This window comes from Dermacentor variabilis, chromosome 5, assembly GCF_050947875.1.
Source record: "Dermacentor variabilis isolate Ectoservices chromosome 5, ASM5094787v1, whole genome shotgun sequence".
Taxonomy (NCBI): domain Eukaryota; kingdom Metazoa; phylum Arthropoda; class Arachnida; order Ixodida; family Ixodidae; genus Dermacentor; species Dermacentor variabilis.
In genome coordinates this window covers 50,049,665-50,077,554 of record NC_134572.1, presented here as the reverse complement: position 1 = coordinate 50,077,554, position 27,890 = coordinate 50,049,665, and the positions used below count along the sequence as shown (strand labels likewise).

Here is a 27,890-nt window from a genome sequence, read left to right as displayed (position 1 = left end):
ATCCGGAAAATTTGTCGTTGACTGTGCACTGGCTACGCCTCTAGCCGATGATACAGCGTCAAAGACTATTCATTGCGTTTCCTCTCTGTTACTCGAGCCAGCATTACCCTGACTTTCGTTCCCTTTCAAGAAAATTGCAGCTAATTTTCCCTGATACAAGCACAAATTCAGAGTTTTCCGCATTTCCAGACTACCCAAAATCTCCAACAATTCCCGGTTGGCAAACACCCTGGTACTGCTACTAGAGATTGCGCAGATGCCTGTGTAAATTAAACACATGCTAATGTCCCGTAACAATGACATGCCCCCCTCCCCCTCACGCTTGGTATGCTTCACTGCATAACACAGTTGTGTTGCAGTGAAGCTAACTTGCGACTAAATAGCATGTTCTGGAGGTTTTCTTTTAATTCGAACTGCTGCATAATTGAACCAATTACGTCAGCTTGGTCAGGACTGAATAAACAGGGGTAGATTGTATGATACAAAATCATGGACAGTCTGCACATGAGTTAGCAAAGCAAATTTGGAGCAATCTGCTAGTTATAAAAAGGCACTTTTATTGTCTGTAGCATGCCTAACTTCTAGTGACATGTCAAAGCCAAGGCTCATTAGCATAGCACTATACAAGGCTCCTTAACATAGCACTATTTACACTAAAAATGTACACACTATCAGGTAAGAAAGTAGGAATTGTTGGGCAGGCATGATTGGCACAAGAGATTCTGCTGGTCAGTATCATGAACATGGCTTTAGACTATGACTTAGGTCAAGGAATGCTGTTAGTGGCCACTGCTATAGGCCAGCTGACAGGGCCCTTGGCAATGTGTTCAGACAGGTGGTTCCTGATGATCACGAAGTGCTTCTTGAACTCCAAGCCGTCACCCTGAAAGACATGCACGCATCTTTGTAAATTCAGTGCACTAGATATGGTGCTGCATGTATAGCTCCACGCATTGAATGTGATAAAGCTTGACGAGTTTCAAAGGAATACCACTGCTGCTCGATACAGGCAGTCAATCAAGATGTCCATGTTAAATAAAAACATGCTCAACTGTGTACTTTTTGGCATACTGCCATCAAAAGAACATTTTGAAGGCATCTGATTCAATTCCCATATCAAACTGCCGGACCAGATTATAAAGAGCAAGATTTTAATTATAGGTAAAAATTATTCTAACAGCAAGAAAACACATGTTTACCTTTCCAATCATATAGCTTACCTTCGAAAAACTTAACAGCATGGAACAACATGGTAACAAGAACCCTACAGCTAGCAGTGCAGATCTTAACACAACAAGTAAAAAAATTCGCCAATCAGATGCACAAGTGGAAGTGCAGAATTATTAAAAAGTTACTGAAATTACGGGCAGTCGAGAACAGTTTACACCAAGAGGTGACGTATTTTCACTGTTCTGTAGAGAATTACGTTTTCTCTTTCTGAGTACACAGAATTGAAGGAACGAAAGAACTTAGGATGGAAGTATTGAAGTTGTGAATAGAGTAAGGTTCCTGTACTCTTAACAGCTATTACACACCCAATGCACACAAAGATGAGCGGTCAGCAACAGAGAAAGGGAAATGTCAACATATGACAGTGCCTTCAAACAGAGCATGCTGCTGTACTTACACGAGACAGCCTGAAGTCCACAAGGATCTTTGCACTCATCTCAATCAGGCTTGCTTTAAACACTAGCTGTGCTTTGCGTTTATCTAGCGTTGTAACAGTGATCTGAAACACAAAAGAATAAAAAGCATCAAATCTTGCCACAGGCAATGTCACAGCTAGTGGCACTTCAATTACACATCCCCCCGGTCATGTGACAATCCGCATTCTAACATGAATTTGTTTGGTTCTGGCAAAAACTCCATAGGAAATGTATTAAAAACCTCCATTATACGACAATTTTACGCCGACCCCGCCTCGTATGACGACTCTCTGGTACCGTCTGACAAAAAGTAACAGTCACTTTAGCATACGCCAAGTGTGAAGGCCTACGCACTCAAGAGACCTCCGTTAAATTACTTGACATTCTCAGTGAAATGCGTTATTTCATACTTGTTTTCTCACACTAAAGGTCATGGGTTTGAGTGAGTTAATTAAAGCTACCTTAATTAACTGTGCCTTTTTATTGGCACTGTTAGCGGCATCAATGTGGCAGCAATGTGAAAGAAGACGACAAAAAACGCGCGAGCACTGACACGAGCGCTCCGATTAACTGTGCCTTTCTTTTTTGGCATGATTAATGGCAGCAATGTGGAAGAAGACAACGACGAAAGCGTGAGCACTGCAACGAGTAGATTTTCTGTCCCTCACAACGCGACCTTAAAATAAGGTCCAAGGCTTTCACCTTGAAAAAAATTGCAGTATCACTGTTAAGGCAAAGCGTCATTGCGATAACAAATTACTAGACAGCTATATGAAGTAAGGATAGTAGTTATATCATCCGTATAAACTTGTAAACATTTGCTTACTAAATTAATAAACATGGTGTCACACAGGTACAATCAAACTTGTACACATCTCACTCGATGACCGCGAAAATTCACTGCCAAATGCTGAAGGGGGGAACCACAGCAGCAGCTGCGAGCGAATTGACCTTGTGCTGCCTCTCATTTCAACGCAAGCTAAGCAGTGAAAACAGCGCACAGTGGACTGTGTCCCGGTTACAGATTGCTTTCAAGATACATAGGGCCCATGCAGCCACGCCATACACAGCAGACAGCTGGCAGAGTAGAACGACAACAATCGGCAGTTTCCTTATGCATGCGGCGATTTGCTGCCAGACGTTGCAGCTCTGCGTTGCAGCTGGGCAAACGTCCAGAATACAACCACCAATTTTATTAGAGGCGAGAATACATTCACTCACAAGTCTTAATTAAATGCTTCGTTGTCATTCTTTTTTAAAAATTTTAATCTACCTTCCTCGGAGCAGTGCAGGTTCATGCCGCATGCTTATTCAGGCAGTCTGTACCCGTTCTTTAGGTAAGACTGAGCGTCACTGCCTATATTCTTAGTTTTTCTATTATACTATGCCCAGATCATGCGATGATTTTATGTGGTCCCCTCAAAGTAGTATAATAGGGGTTCTACTTTAACAGTTTCAGCAGAAATCGTAAACTGCAGCATGAACTATGCCAGTGTTGTGCACAATACTTACGCCACTTGAATTGTACTAAAATGGGGCTAACATGATGGCTAGCATGACATTCGAACGTGCCATTAAACAGCCAGTCACTGTAAAAGAAAAACTGTGCTCACCTGTCCTGGAGAGTTTGTCTTCCATGAATAACCCAAACGCTCAAAGAGGGATTTTAGCTCCTCAACGGTCTGCTGGGCATCAGTGGTGACAAAGAACCTTGTCATTCGCTTCACTAACCTCTGAAGAGGTGTCTGAAAGAAGAAGAAGAAAAAAAAAACTGCACTAGTCTGAACAATTACCAGTACTGCAGATTCGCCAGGAATGTTCAAATAGTATATGCTGCCTAATCTATAGCCAACACAGCCAAAGTGAAAAGTTCCACTGGAGTTGGCCAGAATTAGTTTCAAAGAGAAAACTTTTAATGTTGCCTTAACTAAGGGACACTAAACGGGAAAATATATATAAAATAAAAAAACACTCTTACTGTGAAAAGAAACTTGATAAGCCACGAAAGACTCAAAAACAAAAGATGGGTGGTGATGGCGCGTTGAAGTTCCTGCATCAGCTTGCCATGTCAACGAATTTCGATGCCATTTTCTCGGGAATAATACATTTTTTTTTTTTATTCATAGAGATTGGCTGCGTTGTACTCTAAAAGAGCCAAGCACTGAGTTTAGCAGGTGTCGAGAACCTTTAATGCACCAAGATGGCCCAAATATGGGGGCAACAAAATACTTGGAAATCTGTCACATCAGACAAATGTGTTGGCACTGGAATTTCAGTGCAAAATTCAAATGTTCACCTTGGACTTTCATTTTCCCTTTTAATTAATTGAGGTATATAATGCAGAATTATCAAACAGGTTCAAATAAATAATTTACCAGTGTAAACTGTTTGTGTTTCTCATTAGTGCCCTATACCATATTGAGGTGCACATTTATTGTCCAGCTCACCTGTGAAGAGCTCTGTGTACCCTGCGTCTGTGTGCTCAGCAGCATGTCATCAAGGTGTGCTGGCTGAGAAAAGCTCACATGCTGCACTACAACATCCGTATCAGAGGCCAACTCCAGACTTGGCTCAACACCCCTGCGCAATGGATCTGGCTGCGAACTTGAGAGCCTGGTGATGGTGTCGTCGTCCCTGGCAGGGAACCACAAAAAGGGCAAAAATGAGCAAGGCATCGGACATAGGTAAGTACTGAAACCAGAAAATTTGTATGAGCATTACCAGCAGCATATGTTCACAAGCAATCTCTTCAGTGTAATACTGTGGAATTCCTCAATTCGATCTCGACCGAAGGTGCCCGCAGGACGCATGCATTTCTATGGGCCCAAACTTGTTTCGACCCCCCCTAAAAGTGGCCTCTGCCGGATAATTCAAACTTGACCAGTCTGCATGCACACGCCTGACCCTTATGGTGACTCCAAGCAACCCGTTTAGTGGCAACATCTATCTCAGTGAAGCTTAGGGGAAAGTCAATGCATGAACACACGTCAATTTCCCATCAAAAACTGCTATTTTCAGTCTCCTCCAAGAATGTTTTCAAGTAAGAACTATAGTTCACAATGTCCGATAATGATATTTACCCAATTTTAACACATGCCATTTCTTTTGAAAGAAAATTGAGCAAAAATCGCCCGCACAATGCAATCAAATTAAAAACCAAAATCAATTTTGCGGCGCTTGTATGCTTTACCGCATAACATAGAAGTACTGCAGCGAAGCTCAAGTTATGAAACCGACAGCCATTGTGTTACACATTAAAACTGTGCCCGTTTTTCGTGCTAAAAAAAAGCAAGTGAGTGTCTTTTTTTTTTTTCGGAGCTTTCGTGCGATTTGTATGTTAGTTTTCTACTCTGGCAACACAGAAATTGGGTGCACATTTGACTCATTAACATTGACATTAACAGTGGACTGTAGTATTGAATACCCAGAGAAAAAGGCGTTTGCTTAAAACGAAACAAAAAAAGATATGGGGAGGTTGGCGTTTTGAAGAAGACACCAGCTACACTATCGTTGCAAAGTAGACTAAGTCAAGATGAAAAGAGGAATTAATTGCACAGGAAATAAAAAGTTTGTTCAATTTGCCCACAGTTTGCAACCAGTTTGTCAAAAAAAATAGACCCTCAAAGGGTTAAGAGAGCGACGGGAAACTGAAATGAAACGTAGCTGGTGGGCGATGCCGGATTCCACCGAAGCGAAACGTCATGGCCACATCGCTTCGCCTGCAGCTGGGCGCACGTGGATTATCCCCTACTAAAGACATCCAGTATGCTATTAATGGCACTATGCACCATGCGCTGTAAAACAGATAAGTGAGGATGCTTATCGTAATAGGTTCGGCGCCGATTGTTATGAATGCGGAGATTTTCTGGTACTGGAATAAGAAAGTGTGCAAGCCATCGCTTTCACATTAGGCTGGTGCCTATATACTGTTCTCAATCACATGCGCCTCGTGCCTTTTCTTGTTCACATGGGATCTAGCAGCCGGAAAACATACGATAGCACTCTGCAGCAGGGAATGGCGGCGTGTTTTGGTTATTGCCTTTAAAAGCGTGCACTACGCTCTTGACAGAACCACGTGCTGTGAACACAATAGGATTGGTGGCGATAGCTGTGAATGCTGCATGCGACGACCCCGCAGATGATTTGCTGGTACCAAACTGAGAAACAGAATGTGCACGGGCATTTTCACATGACATGGGCGGGCAAGCATTGCAGTGAAGCTATGTACTGCTCTCAATCGCGCGCACCTCACACATTTTCTTGTTTACATGGGATCTAGTGGCCGGAAAATGTATCATACGACCCCAGTTTGGCAACATACTGAACATTGGTGCCGAAAACTCATGTTTTCTGGGAACATATGAACCGGTAAAAAATGAGCGTAACTCTATTGGGTCACACTTTGTGTTCTTGATTGCGAACGTTGGCACCGGAAAAACATTCGCAATGGGAACATATCAACGACTGTTAGTATGTCTGCACCTAATGCCACCTGAGTAATAATGTGCAATAACAGATATGTTTCATTACAGGCAAGACCACTAAGAGATACCTGCTAAGCTGGCAGTAGACAGCTTTTGCCACAACTTGACAGCGGATGTTGCAAGTCAGTGTTTTACGCATTGAAGGCCACAAGGATATTACAAAGTTTAGACATAATACTATGTGCAAGACTGACCACCACATTCACGAACACACTTGCAACTTGCAGCCCTTCTCCCACTTCACTGAGTGGAAAGGAGGGCCATTTCTCAACCTAACTAGTCAATGTACAGGCTCATGCACTTTTAGAGAATACACACCTTCTACGCTTAAATTTCGCACGTAATCCAGCAGACTAATCTCATAATAAATATCTGCATTAGGCTTGGTATAAGGCAAGTTTACTCCATAAAAGCAATGACGTGCTGCAAGTACACTAGCTTAAATAGAATAAGATGCACAATACAATGGAAGACATTGTACATCAAGAGTGCTGCTCAGCAGTTCTTGCACTAAGGAGTTTCTTGAGAAACACCCCTCCACTTCAAAGACTTATAAATGCTCAAGATGCCTGCTTATGAAATCATCAGTAGTGGTCGAACAAGGGGTCGCTCACTAAAGCTAACATTTCAACAAGTGGACTTGTGTCTTCGTGCCACTGTCCTCCTGGCAAGGGCAAGTCCACTTGTCGAAATGTTGGTTCCAGCAACATCCTTTGTTCAACCACTGTATATAGTCTCCATCTTCCTGTGATCATTTGTCTTGTTCAATGATGAAATTATAACACAGATGTCCCTGAATTTCTTCACTGCCAATGTGCAGACGGAGCCAGTGATGGCAGGAAAATGAAGATGAGAGACTGCTCTTTCAAACGATATACGGGTCTGTGCGACCGCACGAATGCGAGGGGCCGTCACATGCGGTGGAAAAACCGCTTTTTTATGTAAAATTTGGCTTATATTTAGCCCACACTGGTGCCAAAAATTTATATTACGGCTAAAATAACGATTGAGAATGCGCAGAATTTGGTGAAGTGGTAGAATAATAGTTGGATATTCCGAAAATACCATTTTCGAAATTCTCTTTGATTTTCTCTTAGATTTTTTTATCTCTACAGATGTCCCCCCTAAACAGACTGCAGCGACTACTTCGTTTGACAAGTGACCCTGCTATTTGCTCATTGGAGTGCAGAAAAGGCCTCAAGTCAAGGCATGTCTAAACAAGACATTAAGTATCTGAGCTATGAGCAGTGCTATCACAACTTGGGTAGTTGAAAAGTCATGCTTCTACCAGGGAAAGAGTGTTGCTTTATGGAATGGGTGTAAAACCCACCAAGTTGAAGTTATAAAATTTAAAACGCCTCAAGAACAGAACCAGCACAAAGTAAAGGATATAAAATGGCAATTACCTGCTTGCATCAGCTGCCTGGCCAATGTCAAAGCAGCTATTCTTGCGAGTGAACGAATCCACATTGCTGCCCAGCCACTTGGTATTGGCATCTGAAAGGCACAAAATGATGTTATTCAGAAACATGTTAAGCATGGCAAAAGTTGCTTACAAGAATACTCACTTTTCGACTTGAGAAGTTTCTTCATCCACTGATGGTTTTTGATTTGCTCTATTGTGTACCTTTTCGCTGGGTTTGGCATCAGTATTTTTCGAATTAGTGCTGCAAAATATTGCGACCAGGGCAAACCACATATGTTACCCAAGAATGCTAGAAAACTCAGCAATGCTTTCAAACAATTTGTGCACACCACAAAGTGGGAACAAGCTGCAAGGGAGAACATACAAAAGAAATTAAAGGTGTTGTGTTCTGATGCCGTACAAGAAATTGAGAGCAATACCTCTAAGTTATTGCAGCTCCCCTTATTAATCCAGAACATCACAGCTTCACATGCATCAGTGCCTTGTGCTGCAACGATTCGCGCGACACCTCAGATTACGTAGATTCTTGTTATTCATATTGTATGTTTTCCCAGTTCGCATGTTTTATCTTGCATTTTTTTACATGTGGACAAGGTTCAAACGTTATGAAATAAAGGACATATGATTATCATCATAAGAAGGGTGGCATTTCTAGACACCAGAATCTATTCGTGGCAGCCATCCCACACAAATGAGTGTTCCTTGTAGTATCTAGGGTATGTCAGTGTCTGAGACACCGTCAGCATTCATAGAGTAACCATCATCAAGCTGTATTCACCAGCCAATACATCAACGTTGCACCCTGTGTGGCAGCAAATCAGGCAATTGATGGACTATGAAAACTCAATTCCTCTGATAATGCAAGGGAACAGCTACCTTCTTTGGAGAATGTAACACATAACATGTCATCTTTAATTTCTAAATAAAGGTTCTAAGCTTGTATGCCGACTAACGCCATACAGAAGTAATACATCTTTCAAACCTTTTATCCTCATGCGACCCATCATACATTATAATGCACACTGCCTTCAATCTTTTTAAAAATTACGTAAAATATTTATCCGATATAAAGTTGGATGCACGTGGAATTGTATACAAGTGGCTTAACCCTTTGCAGTCCATTGTCAGGAGCCACCCACCGTCAGGGAATGGCTGTACCAGGATGTGCCCACCAAAGCATTTCAACACTTTCCTGTTGGTGCCTATGCCCATTGATAGCCCGTTATCGATGGTTTCAACTTGAAATTTTGCCGTGCTCGGGCCGCTTTTGGACAGCTAGCATCATCCAAAGAAGAACTACTTTTTTTAGTTTTGCTTTCGCGTTTCGTTTTTTCACTGTGAGGGGATTTTCTCGTACCTTCCAACGATGTCGAAGTCGCACGGAGATGCCCTTCGGAAACGGCAAATTTTGACTGATTCCGATAAGTTTGCATCAAAATTGTTTGATGGTGGTAGCAGCACAGACTCGCAAGATGATTTCAATTCATCAGACTTGAGCACGGACGGCCAAAGCGCGTCAAATAGCCCCGGAACGTCAACACGTATCCGCCGACAGGTTTCGTTTTCTACTCCAAACCGTTTCATCACTGCTACGCTCAGATCCAAAGATATCCGGTGCATTTTAAAGGTCACAGCTTTTATCTGCAGGGTGCGGCAATTTGCAAGGGCTGCCCCCCAAGGACAATATTCAATAGGGCTAACATTTTTCTTTGTAAATAATGAACTTCTACAGATAGAAAGTTTACAATTGCAGGAATGTTGTACTACATAGCCTTTTTGTCCAAAACGTATATTTTGAAATTTCTTTATGTTCTCTTGTTGCAAAGCAGCATTGATGTTTTTACAGTGGTTTCTAGTTTTTGTAACAAAATTTTTTATGAAATAATTTTTTTCAAAGAATTGTTAATAGATGTTCGCTTGAAAATAATACCATTAGAAAGCACATTCCTCCTTCCACAAATTGATACCATAAATTCTAATATCAAGCATTTGCTGTAGCAGTGAAAACAATTGTTAACTAGACTACCAAAAGACTGCCTATTTGCCCACAGATAGGAAAGTGAGACTGCATGCATTATTTTTCTCGGATATATGTGGTGGAATCTTAAAAAGTTGTGCACGTGTGCACAACATTTATTTTACCATGTTCCCTAGAGGTGTCATCCCTATACACAGCGAACGAAAGGCAAAGAAGTGTCATTCGCTTGTGCTGTTTTTCTTGTCCTGGAGCATGGTGGCATTCTTTACAAGCACATTTTATGGGAATGTTTCTCTTGGTTTTATCGAAAGCAAAAATTTCAGCAAGGAGGGAAATCGAGATGTCGTGTCGGAGTACTTTAAGTACGTTGTTAAAAAACAAGCAGGACATCAAGCTTAAAGCAGGTGAGGAAAGTCGCTCGGGAGCGTGTCGTGTGCGCCCTGCTGCTTTAGACAAAGTGGAGAAGGCACTCTATACGTGGTTTCTTGAAATCCGAGCGAGAAATATTCCCGTGGATGGCCCGATATTAATCGAAAAAGCCAAATGGTTTGCTACGGCTCTTGGCGAAGAGAACTTTTGCGGTGGCACTGGATGTCTGCAACGGTTTAAAAACCGCCACGGCATTGTAGGAAAGGCCATTTCAGGCGAAAGTGGGGCTGTCAGCAGCCAGGAGATGCAACAGTGGCTTTCTGAGGAGTGGCCGAAGATCACTGAGAAGTTTTCGCCTGCAGAAATCTTCAATGCAGACGAAACTGGTCTCTTTTGGCAAATGTTGCCGAATAAGACACTCGCTCTTCATGGAACCTCATGCCACGGTGGTAAAATGAGCAAAGTGCGTGTGTCAGTGCTGCTTGCAGCCAACACGGACGGCTTGTGCAAGCTACGGCCATTCGTGATCGGGAAGAGCAAGTCACCACGCTGCTTCAAGAACTGTAAACAGCTTCCCGTCCGCTACGGCTGTAATAGGAAGGCCTGGATGACACGTCAACTTTTTGTTGAATGGCTGCAGGCTTGGGACACTGAGTTGGGCAAGTCGGGCCACCGCGTTTGCCTTCTGGTAGACAACTGTTTGGCCCATCAAACGACTTGCAAGCTGCAGCACATCGAATTGAAGTTTCTCCCGCCGAACACCACAGCGAGACTGCGACCCCTCAACCAGGGTATCATAAAGGCATTCAAGGTAGGCTATCGGAAGCGACTTATTCAACGGCTCCTCATAAACCTCCGCACGGGAACCGATCTCAAGATTGACCTGCTCGGCGCGATACAGATGATTACCGGCGCTTGGAGCGACGTGAAGCAGGCCACAGTAGCCAACTGTTTCGGCAAGGCAGGCCTTGAAGTGGCCGGAGATGAATGTCCGGAAGCTTTAGATGACGATGAGTGCTTGGAGGACGCGTTCCCTGACTTGTCCAATTTTCCCGGCGCCGTCCCGTCCGAAGTTACTGTTGATGACTTCATTAACGCTGACAGCGAAGTTCAAGCAGTAGGCGACCTTGCTGATGAGGACATTGTGGCCGGAATAGCTGGCGTTCAAGACGGCGATTCCAGCGACGACGAAGGCAACTGTGTTTTCGTATAAACGCGTCCGTGCACAGCCACTGAACTGGCGTCAGTGTTCAGCCTGATTTGGCGCTGTTGCGGCGAAATGGAAGGCACTGGGCTCTCGCACCTGGACAGTCTCGAGAAGATTGAGACTAGTGTTTTAAACTTCATTTCCCAGAGGAAAAAGCAGCCCAAAATTAGTGATTGTTTTTTCCGTGAAATAAAGCACTTTCATATTGTGTGCACATGCTATGTGATTCGCGGCTGTTCCAATCGGTAAGCCACAATTTTTTATGATCGCGAGTGCTTTTTTGGTTTATATCTGTATATCGAATTTTCGCTATATCGAACTATTTTCCGATCCCTGTCGAATTCGATATATCCGGGTTCGACTGTATTGGCACTGAGTGAACACAAGCACGGAACATAACCAAAATCCAGATTCAAAATGACGGGTTCCACAGAAAATGAGCGTTTCAAACTCATTTTGGCTTCATCGATGTCGTGAAGATGCTCTTGACATCTCAAATCAAGAAAGGGTTATCTTAGAATTAGTGCCGACTGTGCTGTGAGCACTTGTATATTCTTGAAGCACTGCTATCGAGGTTACGCACTTCAGCATAGCAAGGCGGGTTCGTGGAACACACTCGCTGGCAAGTGCACTTCGCAGCAAGTGTCACTAGACCTTTGCGTCTGACAGCCTGCAAGTGACACTAAATTTGCCCTTCTGACTGGGGTGTTACATGTTCACATCTGTTCTTAAGCTACAAAAAGGAGTGGTTTTTTACAGGGAGGAACATGAGACTTTCTCCAGGTATGTGGGCTCGTCTTCTGCACACAACCGTGGTATTGAAACAATAAATGGGTCTCTCATATTCGTAACATACCATTGGCATTGATAAAGTAATAACATGCAATAGACCTGTAACACTTTAATAGAGCTGAAAGCCATTAGCTGCCAATAGCAAAGGCAGTCATGCTGACGTATTACACAAAGCACTCACAAAGAACTGCATTGTCCAGTTTTGACCATGGTGGCACAGTAATCTTGCAGTCCTTCCAATCTTTATACTCTGGGCAACATGCAGATGGCTTGTCCCAAGGCAATTCTATAATAAGAACATGACAAAACATCAAACAGTCTTAGCGAGTAGGTGACAAGCAAGAGTGTTCGCTCCCCAGTAAAGCAATAGAGAGTTCTAGAATAGGGGCCCCAAACATTTTGGGGCCCCAAAGAAATAGCGTCGAAGCCACTGCGCATGCACAAGACGCAAACTGCCTTTGGGTTTTGCGTTGGGAACGCTATTTCATCGATTTAGCGGGAGCCCAAATAGCGGCCCCAAAAGTCTTGCGTCGGCAAACATGGTGGCACCCATCGAAGCGACGGCTCTAACCTAGCACCAAACTGGGTTCGATTCGCGGTAACGCGTGAAGTTTGCAAGCTAGGAGACGTGACTGCGGTTATCGCTTTCTCTCAACTAGCGTGTGTTATGAAAATTGACTCATTAGACGCCGCTGATTTTGAATTCCATTGTGGATTTTATGGCTCGTAGGACTAACACGGCTAAGCTTGGCTGGTGAAGGCTAGTATGGTTTGCTCAAAACTAAGCGCAACTAATTGTTTGCTGCTTACAGAATAACCTCTAGATTGTAATTAAATGCGAATACACGAAAGTCAAAATTATTATTCCTATCATAAAATGGTATATTTTATTTAATTATTTCTAATAGCTTTTATTTGACGCCGTAGTGGCGCTGTCAGCGCAAGACGCTATCCGCAAACGTAAAACCCTATTCTAAAACTCTTCACTCCTACGCGCCCCAACACTAACACCCGCAAAGCTCTTTGGGGCCCCAAACTATTGGGGCCCCTATTCTAAAACTCTCTAATGTCAATAAGTGTTTGCAACACTAAGCATGGACCATGATGTCATAGAACATCGGTAAGCAATAAATGCAGTCAAGTTACTAGAACTCTGTTCATACTAGTAGTACAGTAAATCAGTGACCAGTACAGATAAAGCACAGCCGCTGAAGTGCAAATCAGACAATTCGGATAATAAAATGAAAAAAAGACCTGGGTAGGCTGCCACTTTGAAAATGCAATGCCAACTCTGATGATAAGACACTGTTTATAATTTCATTCACCACCAAAAATGAACAATTACATTTCATTTCTGCATGACAAAAAATTCCATTTGACAATTTCGTTTAAATTTCACACAGGATTTATTGTCCTACTTCTTCACGCCACTTTTTAAATGCTATCTGTGCAAGTATGGCACCCTATCTGTGGGCCTTGACCCAAAGCAATCCATCACTGAGATATTACTGGCACCAACATTTACAGATACTTTTTTTTTAGTTTCCAAACTCCTCATCTCACTTACGGGCAACAGGTGGCCCGCTGCCATTCTCACCACTGCAGCGCTGCGGTCTACCTTTGTGCCAATCTTGCAAGCATCGTAAGCTATATCCCCGAGCAGTTATGGTTGTTTGTAGTGGCACTCGGCATTTGCACGGGGCTCACAGATTAAAGGAGCCATCTTGCTCCACAACATTTTGTTCTCATATATTCGAAGAACCCAACCGGGAGAATAGGTACACAAGCTGTGTCTCATTTAAGTCTGAATAAAAGCAGGGAGCTTTGTAAGACCCCTTCTGTTAATTAAAATGAAAGCAGTTTCCTGGAGGGATCTTCCGACACTTTGGAAACAAAAGCAGACTGGAACCATTGGAAGTAAGGAACTGTGCACTTTATGAATGCCCATGCACCGTGCTCACTTTCGACAACCTCGCCGCTTATGGCATACGACTTCATTATGTCACCTTCCTGGCACAATACATCAAAAACCTTGCTCGATTTCCCCCAAAACATTTTCCCACTAGGAAATGGCTCTTTGCCACTTCTAAAGTGACTACGTGGGTCTGACGGCAGGGGGAATTATGAGCCATTTGTAGGACCTTTCATGTACTTGCTGGAGGAAGCAGACATGAAACATATCTGCATGTTGTCGTTAACATGACACAGAATATGGCACCAGAAGCAAGGTTTATATCAGGAGGCGAAAAAAAAGCGAGCCCGGAGACCAAAGCGTGCACAGAATAGCAACACTCGGTGACCCGCACATTGCAGGTACCCATCTCCACGAGCGCAGAACTTGTACCGGATGCAAACGGCCTCGGCAGCCAGCCACGCACACAGGGACAGCGATGAGGCACAGAGCGAGAAAATAAAATCAGATAACAGCACAAGATGCAGTGCAAATAGCCGCAACCAGCATGCACATGTCAGCAGGGCAGTGCCGCTCACTTGGCGCAAAGCTCGACTGCAGTGTTCTCACTCCATAGGAACAGGCCGCGCCCAGCTCGAGAGGGGAGTTGCGAAACTAAAATAGTATCTGTAAATGTTGACTGGCACAGCTATGCAAAAAATGACTTTTTGCTGGAAATTGAAATTGCCCGCCATGGTGGTGCCGCCTTCTGTCATAATTTTTCTCAAGGTATACGACAGCATATGACAAATATTTCAGGTCTACTGCAAGTGGTACTACAACATCCTAGCTTGATTCAATCCATGCCTTTGGGTCCCTTTATCAGCGCTCTTGGCGTAGAGTTGACGAGCATAAAGCAGGGCAACGCACTCACCCCCACCAAGCAGTGCGACTAGGATGACCCCACAGCTCCAGATGTCGGCAGGCTCTGCACGGTACTGCTTGACAAGCACTTCAGGCGCAATGTACGGCAGCGTACCGCACCTCTTCACAAGTAATCTTTCTTCTCCCCGAAACCTAAACACTGTGGCCATGCCAAAGTCGGAGATCTTGATGTTGTCTGCGAGAAATGGGGCAGTTTTCCAGATTAGTTGTCTACAGTACAATCTGAGACCAAAAGTTTCCAGTAGGGAAGTGATGGCGCACTAACAGCATAACTTTTCTTTTTTAAGCTGAACCTGCACCACTGTAAAACATGGAGACCATGAGCATACCTGAGCACAACAGCACTGATAACAGCGAATCTAAAGTAACCTTTTTTTTTTTACTATATTGAGAAGTAAACATGAGTGGTGCCTAGCCCTTATGAACAGTGAAATGTGTTCAAAGTGTTCGAAGTTTAACAAGCAAGGTTTTGAATTACCTACACATTCAACTAAGTGATCACTGAAGTACCCTTTTCTTCCCCCTTATTATTCTAGCAAGTTTGCTGAATGTGCATGACAACAGCTTTAAAATTATCCTTCTGTAACCTTCACACAAATGAACAAAGATTAAATGTTTTAGCACAATGCAAAAAGAAATATACCAACACTGAAACTGCATTGCAGAGTTTCATACCCAAATTTAGCGAATTAATGAAACCACAATGAAATTAATAAACATTAATGAAGCCACCAGTTGGCACTGCTCTCTCAATTCATTTTATCATGTGGATAAAACTGGGACACCTTTTTATCAGAGTTTTCAACGCAACCTTTCGGTGCAGTGGTTGCATAATCCTCAAGTTATCCTTTATCACTCTACAAACTGTACAATTTTGATACTTTCTACTAAATTTGATCATAAAATTTTTCAGAAGCAAGGGCAAACAATAAGAATATTCACCATTGGCATCTAATAGGATGTTCTCGGGCTTCAAATCCCTATGTGCAACGCCTTTTGAATGCAGGTACTCCTGAAAACAAGCAACGTGGTCAATATCTTGACACAAGATGAAAGCTGTTCCACAACACAGCTAATGCTTTATGGATAGAGTTGGATCTTAAAAGGCACACTAAAGGCTAATACTAAGTATATGTGGACTGTTTAAATACCATTCCAGGAACCTTGCAACAATTATTTTGTGCCAAGAAAATACGGTAGTTTAAAAAGAAATAGCATCTGAAGGGTTTGAATACTTTTACCGCAATTCAAATCATCCACCACCCAACCGGGCAGTGGTGATGTTGCATACACCATCACCACCCTTAAAAGTAAAAAGGGGCCCGACAGATGGCGTTATGGTTTTTTACACAAAACGCAAATGCGCGGCCATTGAGAATCCAAGCCAAGACAAGCGGTGGATTTGCCGCTGCAGCTGCCTATGGTCAAGTGGCATGGACCATTCAGGCATCCCGCGACATCACATCACATAAAGGTGGAATTCTTTGTTACTTGTAGTTTGTGCGTGTGTTGTGAGGCAGCAAAACCAACGCAGCACTACTTGATAACGAAACTATCAAAATGCGAAAGTGCGAGCGACGCAGAGTCGAGAGAAAACGAAACCTTTGGACCGCCCGCGTCGTCGGCAAGGGTAAAGCCAATGAGTTCTTTCCGAAAATGAAATAAAACAGGACAAGTAGCATTTTCTTCCTTCTTATAATGCAATACAATGATGTTTCTAAAACGAGTGCCTTCATCATAGGGCAAGTACTTGAATGTCCTGGAGGTGTCTCTAATCGTGTCCTGCATTTACCTCCATTTCTCGATTGCTAATGCTAAGGCTCCATTGATGATAATATTGACGGCTTTGAGAATCTCGGGCACTAATCTGTCACTCTAGCTTGACTTAATATTTGCCTTTAGTGTCCCCTATAAGGTTTTACGAATGTCACACACACTCATACAACCGAATTTTAGCATGCCAAGCCATTTTTATTTTTCGCTGTTCTGACTTTCAGCATTGAACGCCAGTCTGGCAATGACCCATCTAGGGTGTACTCAGCCAACATAGAAGCAGCAGCTACAAGACATGCCATGTCCATTATGATGCCAACTTTTTATTAGAGAGTTTTAGATTAGGGAGACAAGCGTGGCCCCCTAGCGCCTTGGGCCCCCTAATCTAATCTCTATTGATAAAGTGCAAATTTTGAACATAACATGCCTATGGTGTTCCTAATACTACTGGTCACTGGTATAGTGGTATACTGGTATAGTGTGTCACTGGTGCAAACCTGAGAGAATCAATTTCCCCAAGCAAATTAATGGTTGCTCAAAATTAATGGTCCATCTTTTTACAGCGAAAGCTGTATATGACAAACCTTCAGTAGCTTTTTCGGTGTCCGGCAACAGAAATGGACTTCGCGATTTCTAACAAACCCATACACAGTGCGTTTCATTGTTTGCTTTATGTGCGATCACATACGAGTGCAGTGCGGTGGCACAGATGCCAAAATGCGGAATAGATTAGAATGCTCACCGTGAAAAATAGTGTGACGTCAAGGTTATCGCAGTATATAAGCAGGAGAGGTGCGCTAAAAACAGCTGCGTTATCAACGGAGCAAACACGTATAATTTGCACACCCAAAGAACAACATCCATATGAGGAGTGTCGGAAGGAACAGCAACGAGAACGTAAACGGCGCCGGCGTGAAGACCACTGACGAAGAATGTTCCCACGGTGCTGAACGAAAACAATTGCGAGCCCAGGCAACCATTCCACTCTGTGAAGATGGAATAGCAGCGAAAGCACTTTGCATTTCGTTTGAGAGCTTTGACTGTCATCAGCTTTCGCTGCCATTCCCTCTTACAGAGTGGAATGGTTGACACTTTTTTTCTGTTTATGGATCATGCATACTAAATGCACATAACCAGCGAGTATGCATCAGAACCAAGCAAATACAATCGCATTGGAATGATTCAATAGCATACAGATTTCATGTACAGAAACAGAACTGCACTACTGCCAAACTGTCTGCACTGTCAAACTCGCATAAGAATCTGATAAAATTACAGGGCTTAATGTCAAAGGCAGGACAATGGCTATGAGGGTGTTGCAATAGAAGACTCTGAATTAATATAGGTACATTTCTTGATATTTTGCAGTGTTTGAGCCTTTTTAATGCAGAAGTGTTTTAAAAAAGTGATGTTGAACCTTTGGCTGCTTTCAAATGAAATCATTTTTAAGGGGAGACTCTCCTCGAAAAAAACTAGAGATTTGAAAATCCGCCCACTTATAGAGCATTTCAAGCAGATTTCAAATATGTCATTAGTTTTTGTGTAGCTGCTATAGTTCTTGAGTTAAATCCTACACAAAGGCAAAATAAAGTGATTTTGCAGGCACATTATTGTGTAATAAATTTTAGCAAAACACTTTGCGCTGTAAATTATTAACAGCGTGTACAATTACTGGAACTAAAAAAAATTAGGACAATCATGGACAAAAAAAATTTTTCACAATCATGAAATTAACCTTGTACACTTACAGTTGTCTTATGCTAATGAATTTTGGCATAATACTTTTGAAGATATGTACAGTGCTATTATCTACTTGAAATTGCAATATCTCCAAGTAGTAAGCTGCAAACTTACATGATAATATTTCAGAGAATTGATTTAAAAAATTGGTTGAAATGTTCTAATTTTTTTTTCATAGTTTCAGTAATTGTACACACTGTTTGCTAGATATCAGCACTTTGCGATCTACAAATAGCTAAACAAGCTACAGCACAATGCTTTTTGTGAAAATTTATTACATAAAAAATTGCCCATAAAGATGACTATACTTTGCCATTTTGCATCACTTGACTCTAAAACTATAACAGCTACACAAAAAGTAGTGCCATATTTGAACTCTGCATAGAAAACTATACCTGACTGAATTTTGAAGCCTCTAATACAAGTAATAAAAAAAAGTTGTATTGAGGAGCGTCTCCCCTTAGCTGGCAAGAAACTAAAAAAAAAATTAAATTATGGGGTTTTACGTGCCAAAACCACTTTCTCATTATGAGGCACGCCGTAGTGGAGGACTCCGGAAATTTCGACCACCTGGGGTTCTTTTAACGTGCACCTAAATCTAAGTACACGGGTGTTTTCGCACATTTCGCCCCCAGCAAAATGCGGCCGCCATGGCCGGGATTCGATCCCGCGACCTCATGCTCAGCAGCCTAAAGCTGGCAAGAAACAAGTTAGCACTGAGCTGATGCTACGAATACATATGATATTATGGGTTGCTGGTGCGAACTTGGTGCCTTTGCTGGCTGGAGAAGCATACTCATGCAAAGCCTATTCAAAATTCCATAAGGGTGACCTCTCGATCAAGGATAAATTAATACGTATTCCTGAAGGACCTAAATCAACTTGCATAAAAAAAATTGGCACTTGAGGGGGCACAGCTATGTGGTACTAGCATTTCAAAGAGAAGCATAACGTAATTGTGTGCATCCTTTAGTTTCCCTTAAAAAAAAAAAAAAAAAAAAGAGGGGGGAAGGGGGGCTCATGCCAGGTCCAAAGGCAGGGTACTAACGCAATACTCTCTTGCATGGTATTGGAATTTAACCTTTGTCTGTGAGCACACAAAAGTAGCTATCTCAACATGCTCTCCCAGCTACAATACTGGAACATGCTCCAAAATCTGTAGAGTGACTCCTTTCAGTATGAGAACCTCTGTAAGTAGCTAAGCTTTGGGCCGGGAGACATTGGTTACCCATGAGAAAAACTGCCGAGTTCCCAGTGGTACCCGGATTCGAACAGAATACCTCCCACATTAAGTACATAAAAATCGAAATGCAATGCACCAAGTCAAAGCGCACACAACAGATGTCCAACCATTGGGCTTTATCCACCTCTACACTGCCCATTCCAGTGTTACAGTATAAAAAATGTTGAGGATAATACTAGCAAGGCATCTTACCACTCCAGACATTATTTGCTTGAAATATCTTTGAGCAACTCCTTGGTCCATGCCACAATCCGGCTCTGCATGCAACAAAACAGTCAGCAATGGTCATTGATAAGGAGCAACAAGGGACTCAACTAAATAATTTTGGAAGTAATGTTTGTGTGCACACAGCACATGTAAGCAAACTCGTGTCTTTATAAGTTCGTTGCAGTTTCAATGCACTCACCTATTCTATCGAACAGCTCACCACCAGATGCATACTCAAGAAAAATATATTGCTGATTCCCATCCTTCCTGTGACCATAATATTTAATAATGTTATCATGGTTAAGCATTCGATGAACACATATCTGCAAACAATATACAAGTTTATAACAAGAGTTGAAAGCTTACAAACCCTACTAGTCCCACCCCCAGTGGCCCTCTTACCTCTTTTCTAAAGTTCTCAGCTGCTTCAGCGTGGTCACTGTTATTCAACACTTTGACTGCGACTGCTTCTTGTGTTGCCCTGTTAACCAGAAGCTTGACTCTGAAACCAGGCGCAAACAGCTGTTATAGTACTTGCACAATGTATACTATTGGCTGGGAAGAAAGTGCATACACTGTTGACACTTACTCCCCATACGCTCCTTCACCCAGCACTTGCGTCAAATCCCAGCCTTCCACAAACTCGTGCTTCATGGTGCTGAAATAGAGTCGCAATGTCGTCAATGCGCGCCATTGGCCATAAAGACGATTGCCAGAAAACGACCCCAACGGTATTACGCTGGCATACGCGCTGGTACTGCTTACTCTTCGCTTAATGGACGAAACTACCGTTCGGAAGTACAAAACACACTCCAGTGAAAGCAAATAAGTACGGAGAACGTTACTCCTCGCCAAAGCCGCTGAATGCATGCCACAAAACTTGCCTGTGACAACCGATGACACAGGAACAAGTAACGGGAGCGGGAAAAAAGTACAAAAACATGAGAAACAAGTTTCAACGAGTAAACATTAAGGCTAAGTAAAAGCAGTGCTATAAAAACGAAAGTGTCAAGCCCACCTTGAGGCAGTGGACGCAGGACATGATGCCATGGACCGCGTACCGGGAGTAAGGCCCCTGTCAAGACCAGTGCAAGGCTATGTTTGCTCGGACATAGGCCTTAAAACTTGTCTGGACGTGATTTGCGCTTCTGACAGTGAGCCCAAATGAGCCGCTGCTAACTTTAAAAAGATAACTGACAAGCATCACCCCAATCCCTAAATGTGTAACGCTATTGGCTCAAGGAAAGCAACGCGGAACAGGTCAAAAATGGGCCAATGAACCTAACAACGCTGCCGACCAGCGAGCACTAGCCATCGACATTTCGAGACAACGGCAACGGGCGCAAACGTAGCTCGATATCAGCGCGCAGTCACAGTTAGGCACAACAGAAAATCTTATCTTTACGATCAAGCTTTAAAAAAGAGCAACTTACATGGTTCCTTGTCTTGGGTCATGTAATCTGCCCTGCAACTGCAATTCAAATCTTTCGTTTCATTGGAAAATCATGACAGATATTGCGGCACGGTTGCGGCACATGGACCAAGAAAAGCGCGCGAAATGTGTCGATGCAAATGCGACTTACTGTTCGAATGTAGTGTTTGTTCTCAATTTCTACACAATACGCTATCAAAGCGTTTAGCTATGAATAGATATAATTTCATGGCAGAATTTGTTTATGTTTACATAGATTCAGCATTAATTAACTCGTAGTACAATATACTCGTTTTGGTTTTGTTTTCGACCAGCGCTTGTTTCAAGCGAAGTGTTGGAAGTACTCACTTTCAGCGCCTTTCCTTTATATAAGCGTTATCTCCAGTATATAGTTCGAAATTCCAACGTGCTGGGAATCCCGCGCCTCCGACAATACGAAAAAAAAAACCGGTTTAATCATAGAGAAAGAAATTTCATATGGTTTAATTGTGTGCGTGCCCGCCGCGACTTCGATCAGGCTGCGTTTACTGCCTAACCTGTCTATCAGGTTTCAGCGATTTTAACTTTACTTTCCGAGTCACCACATAGCAAGCGTAATAAACAAAACCAAAGAGACAATGACCTATTTTTGGTTTTCCATTAAATTACCTTACTGACATATTGAAATAATTGGCCAAGGAAAGGCTGCTATAACTTATTTTTCTTTCTCCTCCACTCCCCCTCTGTTTTCTGGCATGTCAGCCATCAATATTCTATGTCTGCAGTACATCCGGGAAAGAACCGAACGTCCAGAACCGATGACGGACGTATGGCTGTGCACTCTCTCCAGGATCGGCCCACGCAAGAGGCCGCGTTTTTACCACAAAGCTCGCCTTCATGCATAGCGTTCGCCGTCAGCGTTTCTCGGTAAACATTACGCTTACATAAGCTGCAGTTGCTGGGAAACGTGAGAAGCAGTTGGGGATCTTTGATTGATATCGTGTTCCACTCTTAAAGGCGAAGCTTAAGCGGCCCCCTCGAAATTTTGTAAAGCCGTTATGCTTAGGCATCCAAACCAATCAGACATCAGACAAGTCGTGATAAATACTAGTGAGTTGAACGCTCGCAAAAGCTTCGATTCACCAGGAGCAGTGAAGGAGGTATACACGAAGCAGATTGATGACGACCAGTGCAGAATCTGCAGATGGGCTTAATTCGCGGAGGGCTCGAACTAACTGCCAAAAATTCTGCAAGGACTCTCTCGGCATACTGTATATGTAGCTTGTATATAGTTACATGAGAATGCGTTTAGCGTATGTGAATAGTTATTGATTTATTGACTACCTTTTATTGAGATTGAGATTGCTCGGAGGTCAAGTTATTCGAAAGAAGGCGAGGAGGGGGAGAAAAAGAACCACATTCGGTGGTCGACGCCGGTGGTGCGCGCGAAAAACCATAGAGATGGCAGGGTGGCCTTGGGCGCGGGCGAATTTGCGAGGTACTGCCGAATTTCTCAAGCATTCGACCTTAGGGGTGAGAAAAGCTGCAGAGTTGATGGCAGCCGACGCACTCCCACAATAGGGGGTGAACCGTCGGACTGGTGCTGCAGGTGGAACATATCGGTGAAAAAGACTCGTCATCGTCCTCGGTGCAGCTTTGGTCGTGCGTTGCTCTATACATCTGATGTTCATCCTCCATTTTGCGAGTTTCCCGAATGAGCAACTCTGGGTAGCCCCGCATGCATGAGTGCGCATTCACAGCCTGAATGTACCCATGCAGTCGGCGTCTGCCTGGCAGCAAGCCAGAGAGTTTTGGGCCTGATCGGGCTCCGCGGGTCGGAGCGGATGGCATTCTGTCTTCTGCACGAAAACTTAAAGGGTCTAGCTTCTCTATCCGCGAAGATTTTTCACCAATTACTCGAGAAGCAAGAAGGCACTTGATTCCATTTGCTAAGGGAAAAGCAAAGTCTTTTAGCGTTATTATTGAGCGAACGAGCATTGAGGATGCAAATTACGTTTTTGACAACACCAGTAAAGCGGTAGTTCTTTGTAGCAGATATATCTACAAACCACATCGCGCAATTCCAACTGCCGAATGTCTGAGTCACCTACAATCACGCCATCATTATCGCTATCATTCACAAATATTAGAAGCCTGCTACCCAAGCGCGACCATGTTGCCTCGTTTCTTGACGATTGCAATTCTATCATTGTTGTTCTCATTGAAGCGTGGCTAGATCCCGGAATAACCTATAATGAAGTTTTCACCCGGGATAATTCTTTTAATCTATACAGGTGTGATCGCGTCGGAAAAAGAGGTGGTGGCGTATTCTTGGGCGTCAAAAGAACAATTATATCCCATGTTATTAACACCAATTCGTGTATTGAGATCTTATTGGTAAACTGCCAAACCTGTAACCACAAAGTGTTAACTGGAGGCTGCCGTCGCCCTCCCCATTCGAATCGGTGTTTTCTCGTTGAACTGCGCAATAGCATTACGAAAGCAATTAACCTCTGTCAGCCTGATATCACTTTATCTCCTTGGAGGCCTCAATTTTCCACTGATGGATTGGAATGAACTATCATCATCCTGTCGATCGTCAACTGAATTTATTTCTTTAACGTTATAATTTATTCCAAATGGTTACCCAGTCCACCCACGACAATGACATCTTAGACTTAGTTCTTGCTAGCGCCCCTGAAACATTCGGTGAAGTGACTTAGAAAGCTTTAGTGACTATAAGTAGCTTCAACTTACTCTTTGTGTCCCCTTGCAGTCTACAAGCGTCACAAAGAAAGATATCCGTGACTATAACAAAGGTCAATACAACAAAATAAACGAGGAACTTGAGACATTTCTTTCTCACACTTTATTACTTTTGTTTTCTGAAAAGCTCGATCAGTTAATGGAAACTGCTTTTTTTTTTCAAGGAAAAGCTCTACGCATTAGCAGAAAAGTACAGGCGCGGCCACTGCTAGTGAGAACACGGGAACGCGTGGCAGCGCTACGAGGAGCGGCAGCCTCATGAAGTCTTGGCAGACGACTCGCTGGACTTTTCGCCAATCAATTTGATCGCGGCTAGATCGCAAGACTTTATGAGGCGCCGGTGGTGGCGCAGTCTGCGAAACATGCCACGGGCTCTCGTGTTCCCGCTAGCAGTTGCCACACCTGTACATCACACTAAGCAAAATATCAGGTGATAAAACGAACCCATGGTTCACCCAGTACCTTCGAAGGCTTAGGAATAAGAAGAAACGGTTATACATGAACGCAAAGCACACTGGCTCGCCCAGGGCTTGGGAAATATCTAACCTACGTTTGAAAGCTTACTGCTCAGCTGTAAGTGAGGCTAAAGATAAGTACTATTCTCACGATCTGCCCTCCCTTCTCAAGTCCAAGGGCCGAAAGCTTTGGCAATATCACCTGATCACGGTTCGCGCCATATTTCGTTATATGATGAAAATGAAGTTCCGCTTACTGATAGTAAATGCCTCGCGGTCTTTAACACGTTTTCATTTTTTTTCATCCAAATTCACAAATGAAGACCTTCCACTCATTCCTGAAGTCACTGATTTCGACTGCCAGTATACATGGAACCCATCGATATTACTGAAGATGGTATCGCATATCTCATTAATAACCTTAAAACATCTAGCTCTTCAGAAGTCGATAATACTAACTCTAAGGTTTTAAAAAATACAACTTCAATATCTAGCAAAATGTTTTACCATATTTTCCGCCAGTCATTATCATCCGGCCAGCTCCACTCTGATCTGTAAATTGCTAAAGTGGTACGTGTGTACAAAAGTGGCAACAAAAATTCCCCTGAAAGCTACCGTTATTAACCAGCATATGTTGCAAAATGCTTGAGCATATTATAGCATATAATATGTATGAAGAACTAGAATCGAATAAATATTTCTTTACTAACAAACACGGCTTCAGGAAGGGCTTATCATGCGAGACACAGTTACTATAAAGTTCACTACTGACATACGTTCTCACAGGGACCATAACCTTCAAAGAGATTGCATGTTTCTCGACTTTTCTAAAGTTTTCGACCGTGTTTAATTTAAATTTAATTTAAACTGCCGTTCAATTTATAAGTAAACTGCAATAAAATTGAACTAGTTAACGCTATCTTGGATCCATACCTTCCTAACTAATCGTAAGCAATTTACCGTTGTGAACAGTTTTACATCACCCCTCACCCATATAACTTTCGGTGTATACGGCAGGGCAGTGTATCAGGACCATTGCTTTTTCTAATTTATGTCAACGACCTGCATACTAACATCTCTTCTTGCACGCCAATTTTTGCCGATGATTGTATAATATAGCGACCAATTAACAGCGTTGAGGACTACCTTATTCTTCAAGGTGACTTTCAACGGATTATAGGTACTGGTGCAACACATGACAAATGACACTTAATTCATGTAAATGCAAAGTAATGACTTTGAGTTTGAGTTTGATTTTATTCAACCACATGGCAGGTATATAAGACTGCACATGGACGTGGTTATGTGTGACAGGAAAAAAGCTGCATTTCACAGCTTGACTGGCCCCATCAGCCGGAAAACAAAACTTCAAAATTACAAGCAGCGGAGAGCGACAATACAAAAGGAACACGCATGTGGCCCGTCACAGCAAAGTGTAAAATAAAACTCTGAAATATATAACAAGAAAGCATTAAACAACAAAGCAATAGATAATTGCATGACATTAACCATCGCAAAAATGTCCTAATATTACATGAATAGCACATTCAGGGCATCCTATGCAGTATATCAGTTTTGGACATGATACGTAAACTTTCAATTGTTAATTTCTATTTGTTCAGTTAACTCGGAAGACAGAAATGTGATGTTTGCAGTACATATTTCGTACGGGGACACGGTACATACCAATTCTTTGTATGTCGAGTGAGGCGACTGGCCGGATATGGTTGCAAATTGGCCAATGTACGTAAGAGGGTACTTCCTCTGCGTATTTCTGATTGAAAAGTTGACAAAAGCTGGTATTCGTGATCAGTTTACTTTTTCACAACAAACACTTTAAATAAAGCTTTTCTTACTATATAAATACTGATCCACTATTGTAAGCTTCAATGTACAAATATCTAGGCGTTAATATCGCACCATACCTTTCCTGGGCCTCTCATATAACAACCACATGCGCTAATGCTTCAAAAACACTGGGATACATTAATCGCAACCTACGTAAATCCCCGTCTAACATCGCAATTTAGCCTTCCTGGCTTGTGCCCGTCCGCAGCTCCTGCTCGCATTCCCGATATGGGTTCCTCATCATGAATATTTAATCTGGAAGTTAGAAGCCATCCAAAACCGAGCTAGTCGATTCATTTCCCGCAATTACAATAGGCAGTGTTAGATACGGGACCTTTTTCTGAGCCTACTTCGAGTTCACCATACCACATCGAATCGCGTCACACATAATTAAGGAACGCAGAAGCACATCTACCACGTTCCCAAGGCGCGGCACGTCCAGACAAGTTGGCGTTCCCCACCTCGTGCGCCGCATGTGGAGCTGTTGTCCCACTGCTTGACTCTTCCCGAAAGTGTAGCGGGAGCCTGGCACTGTTCCAGGCAACGTGGGTCCCGAGCAAAGCTGCTTTGCGGCTCTGAAAGGTCGCTCGAGAACAGACCGCCTGCCGCCGCTGTGCGCTTGCAAGCCGCGAGGCAACACGGCTGTAATGCACCGTGAAGTCCTGGCAGCAACCCCCTCATCCGCCTTTGTGACGGCAGTTGCAGAACAGGAAGGCAATACCGCAGAGAAGTACTCCCTCGGACAGGTGGAGACAATGGAGCGACCCTCTGCGCCGGGTAGGACTTACATCCGCACGGCCGCCTACCATTGGCCGAAAATGACGCCACCTGAGCGGGCTCGCCGATTGGCCGAACGTGACGTGACTTCGAGACACCGAAGGGGTTAAAAGCCAGAGACCGGGAGCAACAAGGGAGCATTCCTTCATTCATCTCTTTCGAGCTTCTTGCCACGGGCCGCAGCGTCCGAGTTGCTGCCGGCCCGTAATGACTTTATGACTGTTAATTTCTTTGTACTCTCACTGTAAATAATGTAAATAAACCTCCAGTTTTTCATCTCAAAGTCCTCTTCAACCTCGGCCAACTCCCGCACCCAACGGCAAGGTCCAAAATCTGGGGGACAGCAATTGGGATTGTCCTCCAGATCCAACAGCAGTCAAGCAAAACTCAAATCAAAGTTGACCTTTAGTTCCATTCACCAAGTAGTCGTCGTGACGTAGCATTGCTGTCCTTGCTACATAAATATATTCACCAAATGAAGTCCTCGTCCTTGCTGCTGGAACGTGCAAGTTGCATATCACGACGACTGAATAATGAGTTAAGTTTCAATCGCATCTACGAAAACAAGGATGCATTTATTCTGTCGGCTTTGCCACAAGTCATCCGTTTGTAGAATTCCCTTCCTGAGAGCACTGTCATGCAAACAAATAGAGATAAATCTAGGCAACTCCTGAACATGCAGTGTCTGTCCTAAAAATGTGTAATACTGTATGCCATGTTCTGTATGCCTATGTAACGTCATGCAGATCCCCCCCCCCCTCTTTCATGCTTTAAACTACACTTTTTTATTAGGTGCGCGAGTAATGTGCGTAATAAAATTTATCAGATGTTTTGTGATGATATGTGGTTTTAAATGGCGCAAGGGCCAGTTATGTATCAGATGTTTTGTAGGCTATCCCGAAGCGTAAATTCTGTTTATCTGAGCATTATTA

The 27,890-nt window shown here is 43.1% G+C and overlaps 1 protein-coding gene and 1 long non-coding RNA gene across 3 annotated transcripts; one reads left to right on the top strand and one right to left on the bottom strand.

Annotated features, from left to right (window-relative positions):
* Positions 1 to 534: 534 nt before the first annotated feature.
* grp (serine/threonine-protein kinase grp) lies at positions 535 to 21,273 on the bottom strand. Of its 2 annotated transcripts, XM_075692442.1 has the most exons (15): positions 21,135 to 21,273; positions 20,720 to 20,776; positions 20,291 to 20,359; positions 20,104 to 20,203; positions 19,901 to 20,024; positions 19,687 to 19,751; positions 15,681 to 15,750; positions 14,728 to 14,913; positions 12,084 to 12,188; positions 7,699 to 7,797; positions 7,537 to 7,627; positions 4,094 to 4,280; positions 3,260 to 3,391; positions 1,628 to 1,729; positions 535 to 883 (listed from the first exon to the last, which is right to left on the bottom strand). In XM_075692442.1, coding segments are annotated over exons 1-15 (1,506 nt in total). In that variant the 5' UTR covers positions 21,137 to 21,273; the 3' UTR covers positions 535 to 766. The 2 variants fall into 2 exon arrangements, with proteins under 2 accessions (XP_075548557.1, XP_075548558.1); XM_075692443.1 differs by lacking the exon at positions 20,720 to 20,776 and having other exon boundaries at positions 21,135 to 21,268.
* On the top strand, positions 4,240 to 7,797 carry LOC142582576 (uncharacterized). The gene is made up of 2 exons (XR_012828458.1): positions 4,240 to 4,330; positions 7,246 to 7,797. It is a non-coding gene; the product is annotated as an uncharacterized LOC142582576 (long non-coding RNA).
* Positions 21,274 to 27,890: the final 6,617 nt, after the last annotated feature.

Coding starts and splice junctions, on each gene's coding strand:
- grp (XM_075692442.1), bottom strand. Junction 20,025..20,103: donor CTGAGAACTTTAGAAAAGAG/GTAAGAGGGCCA, acceptor TATTGTTTGCAG/ATATGTGTTCATCGAATGCT. Junction 14,914..15,680: donor CATCCTATTAGATGCCAATG/GTGAATATTCTT, acceptor CATTTCTCGCAG/ACAACATCAAGATCTCCGAC.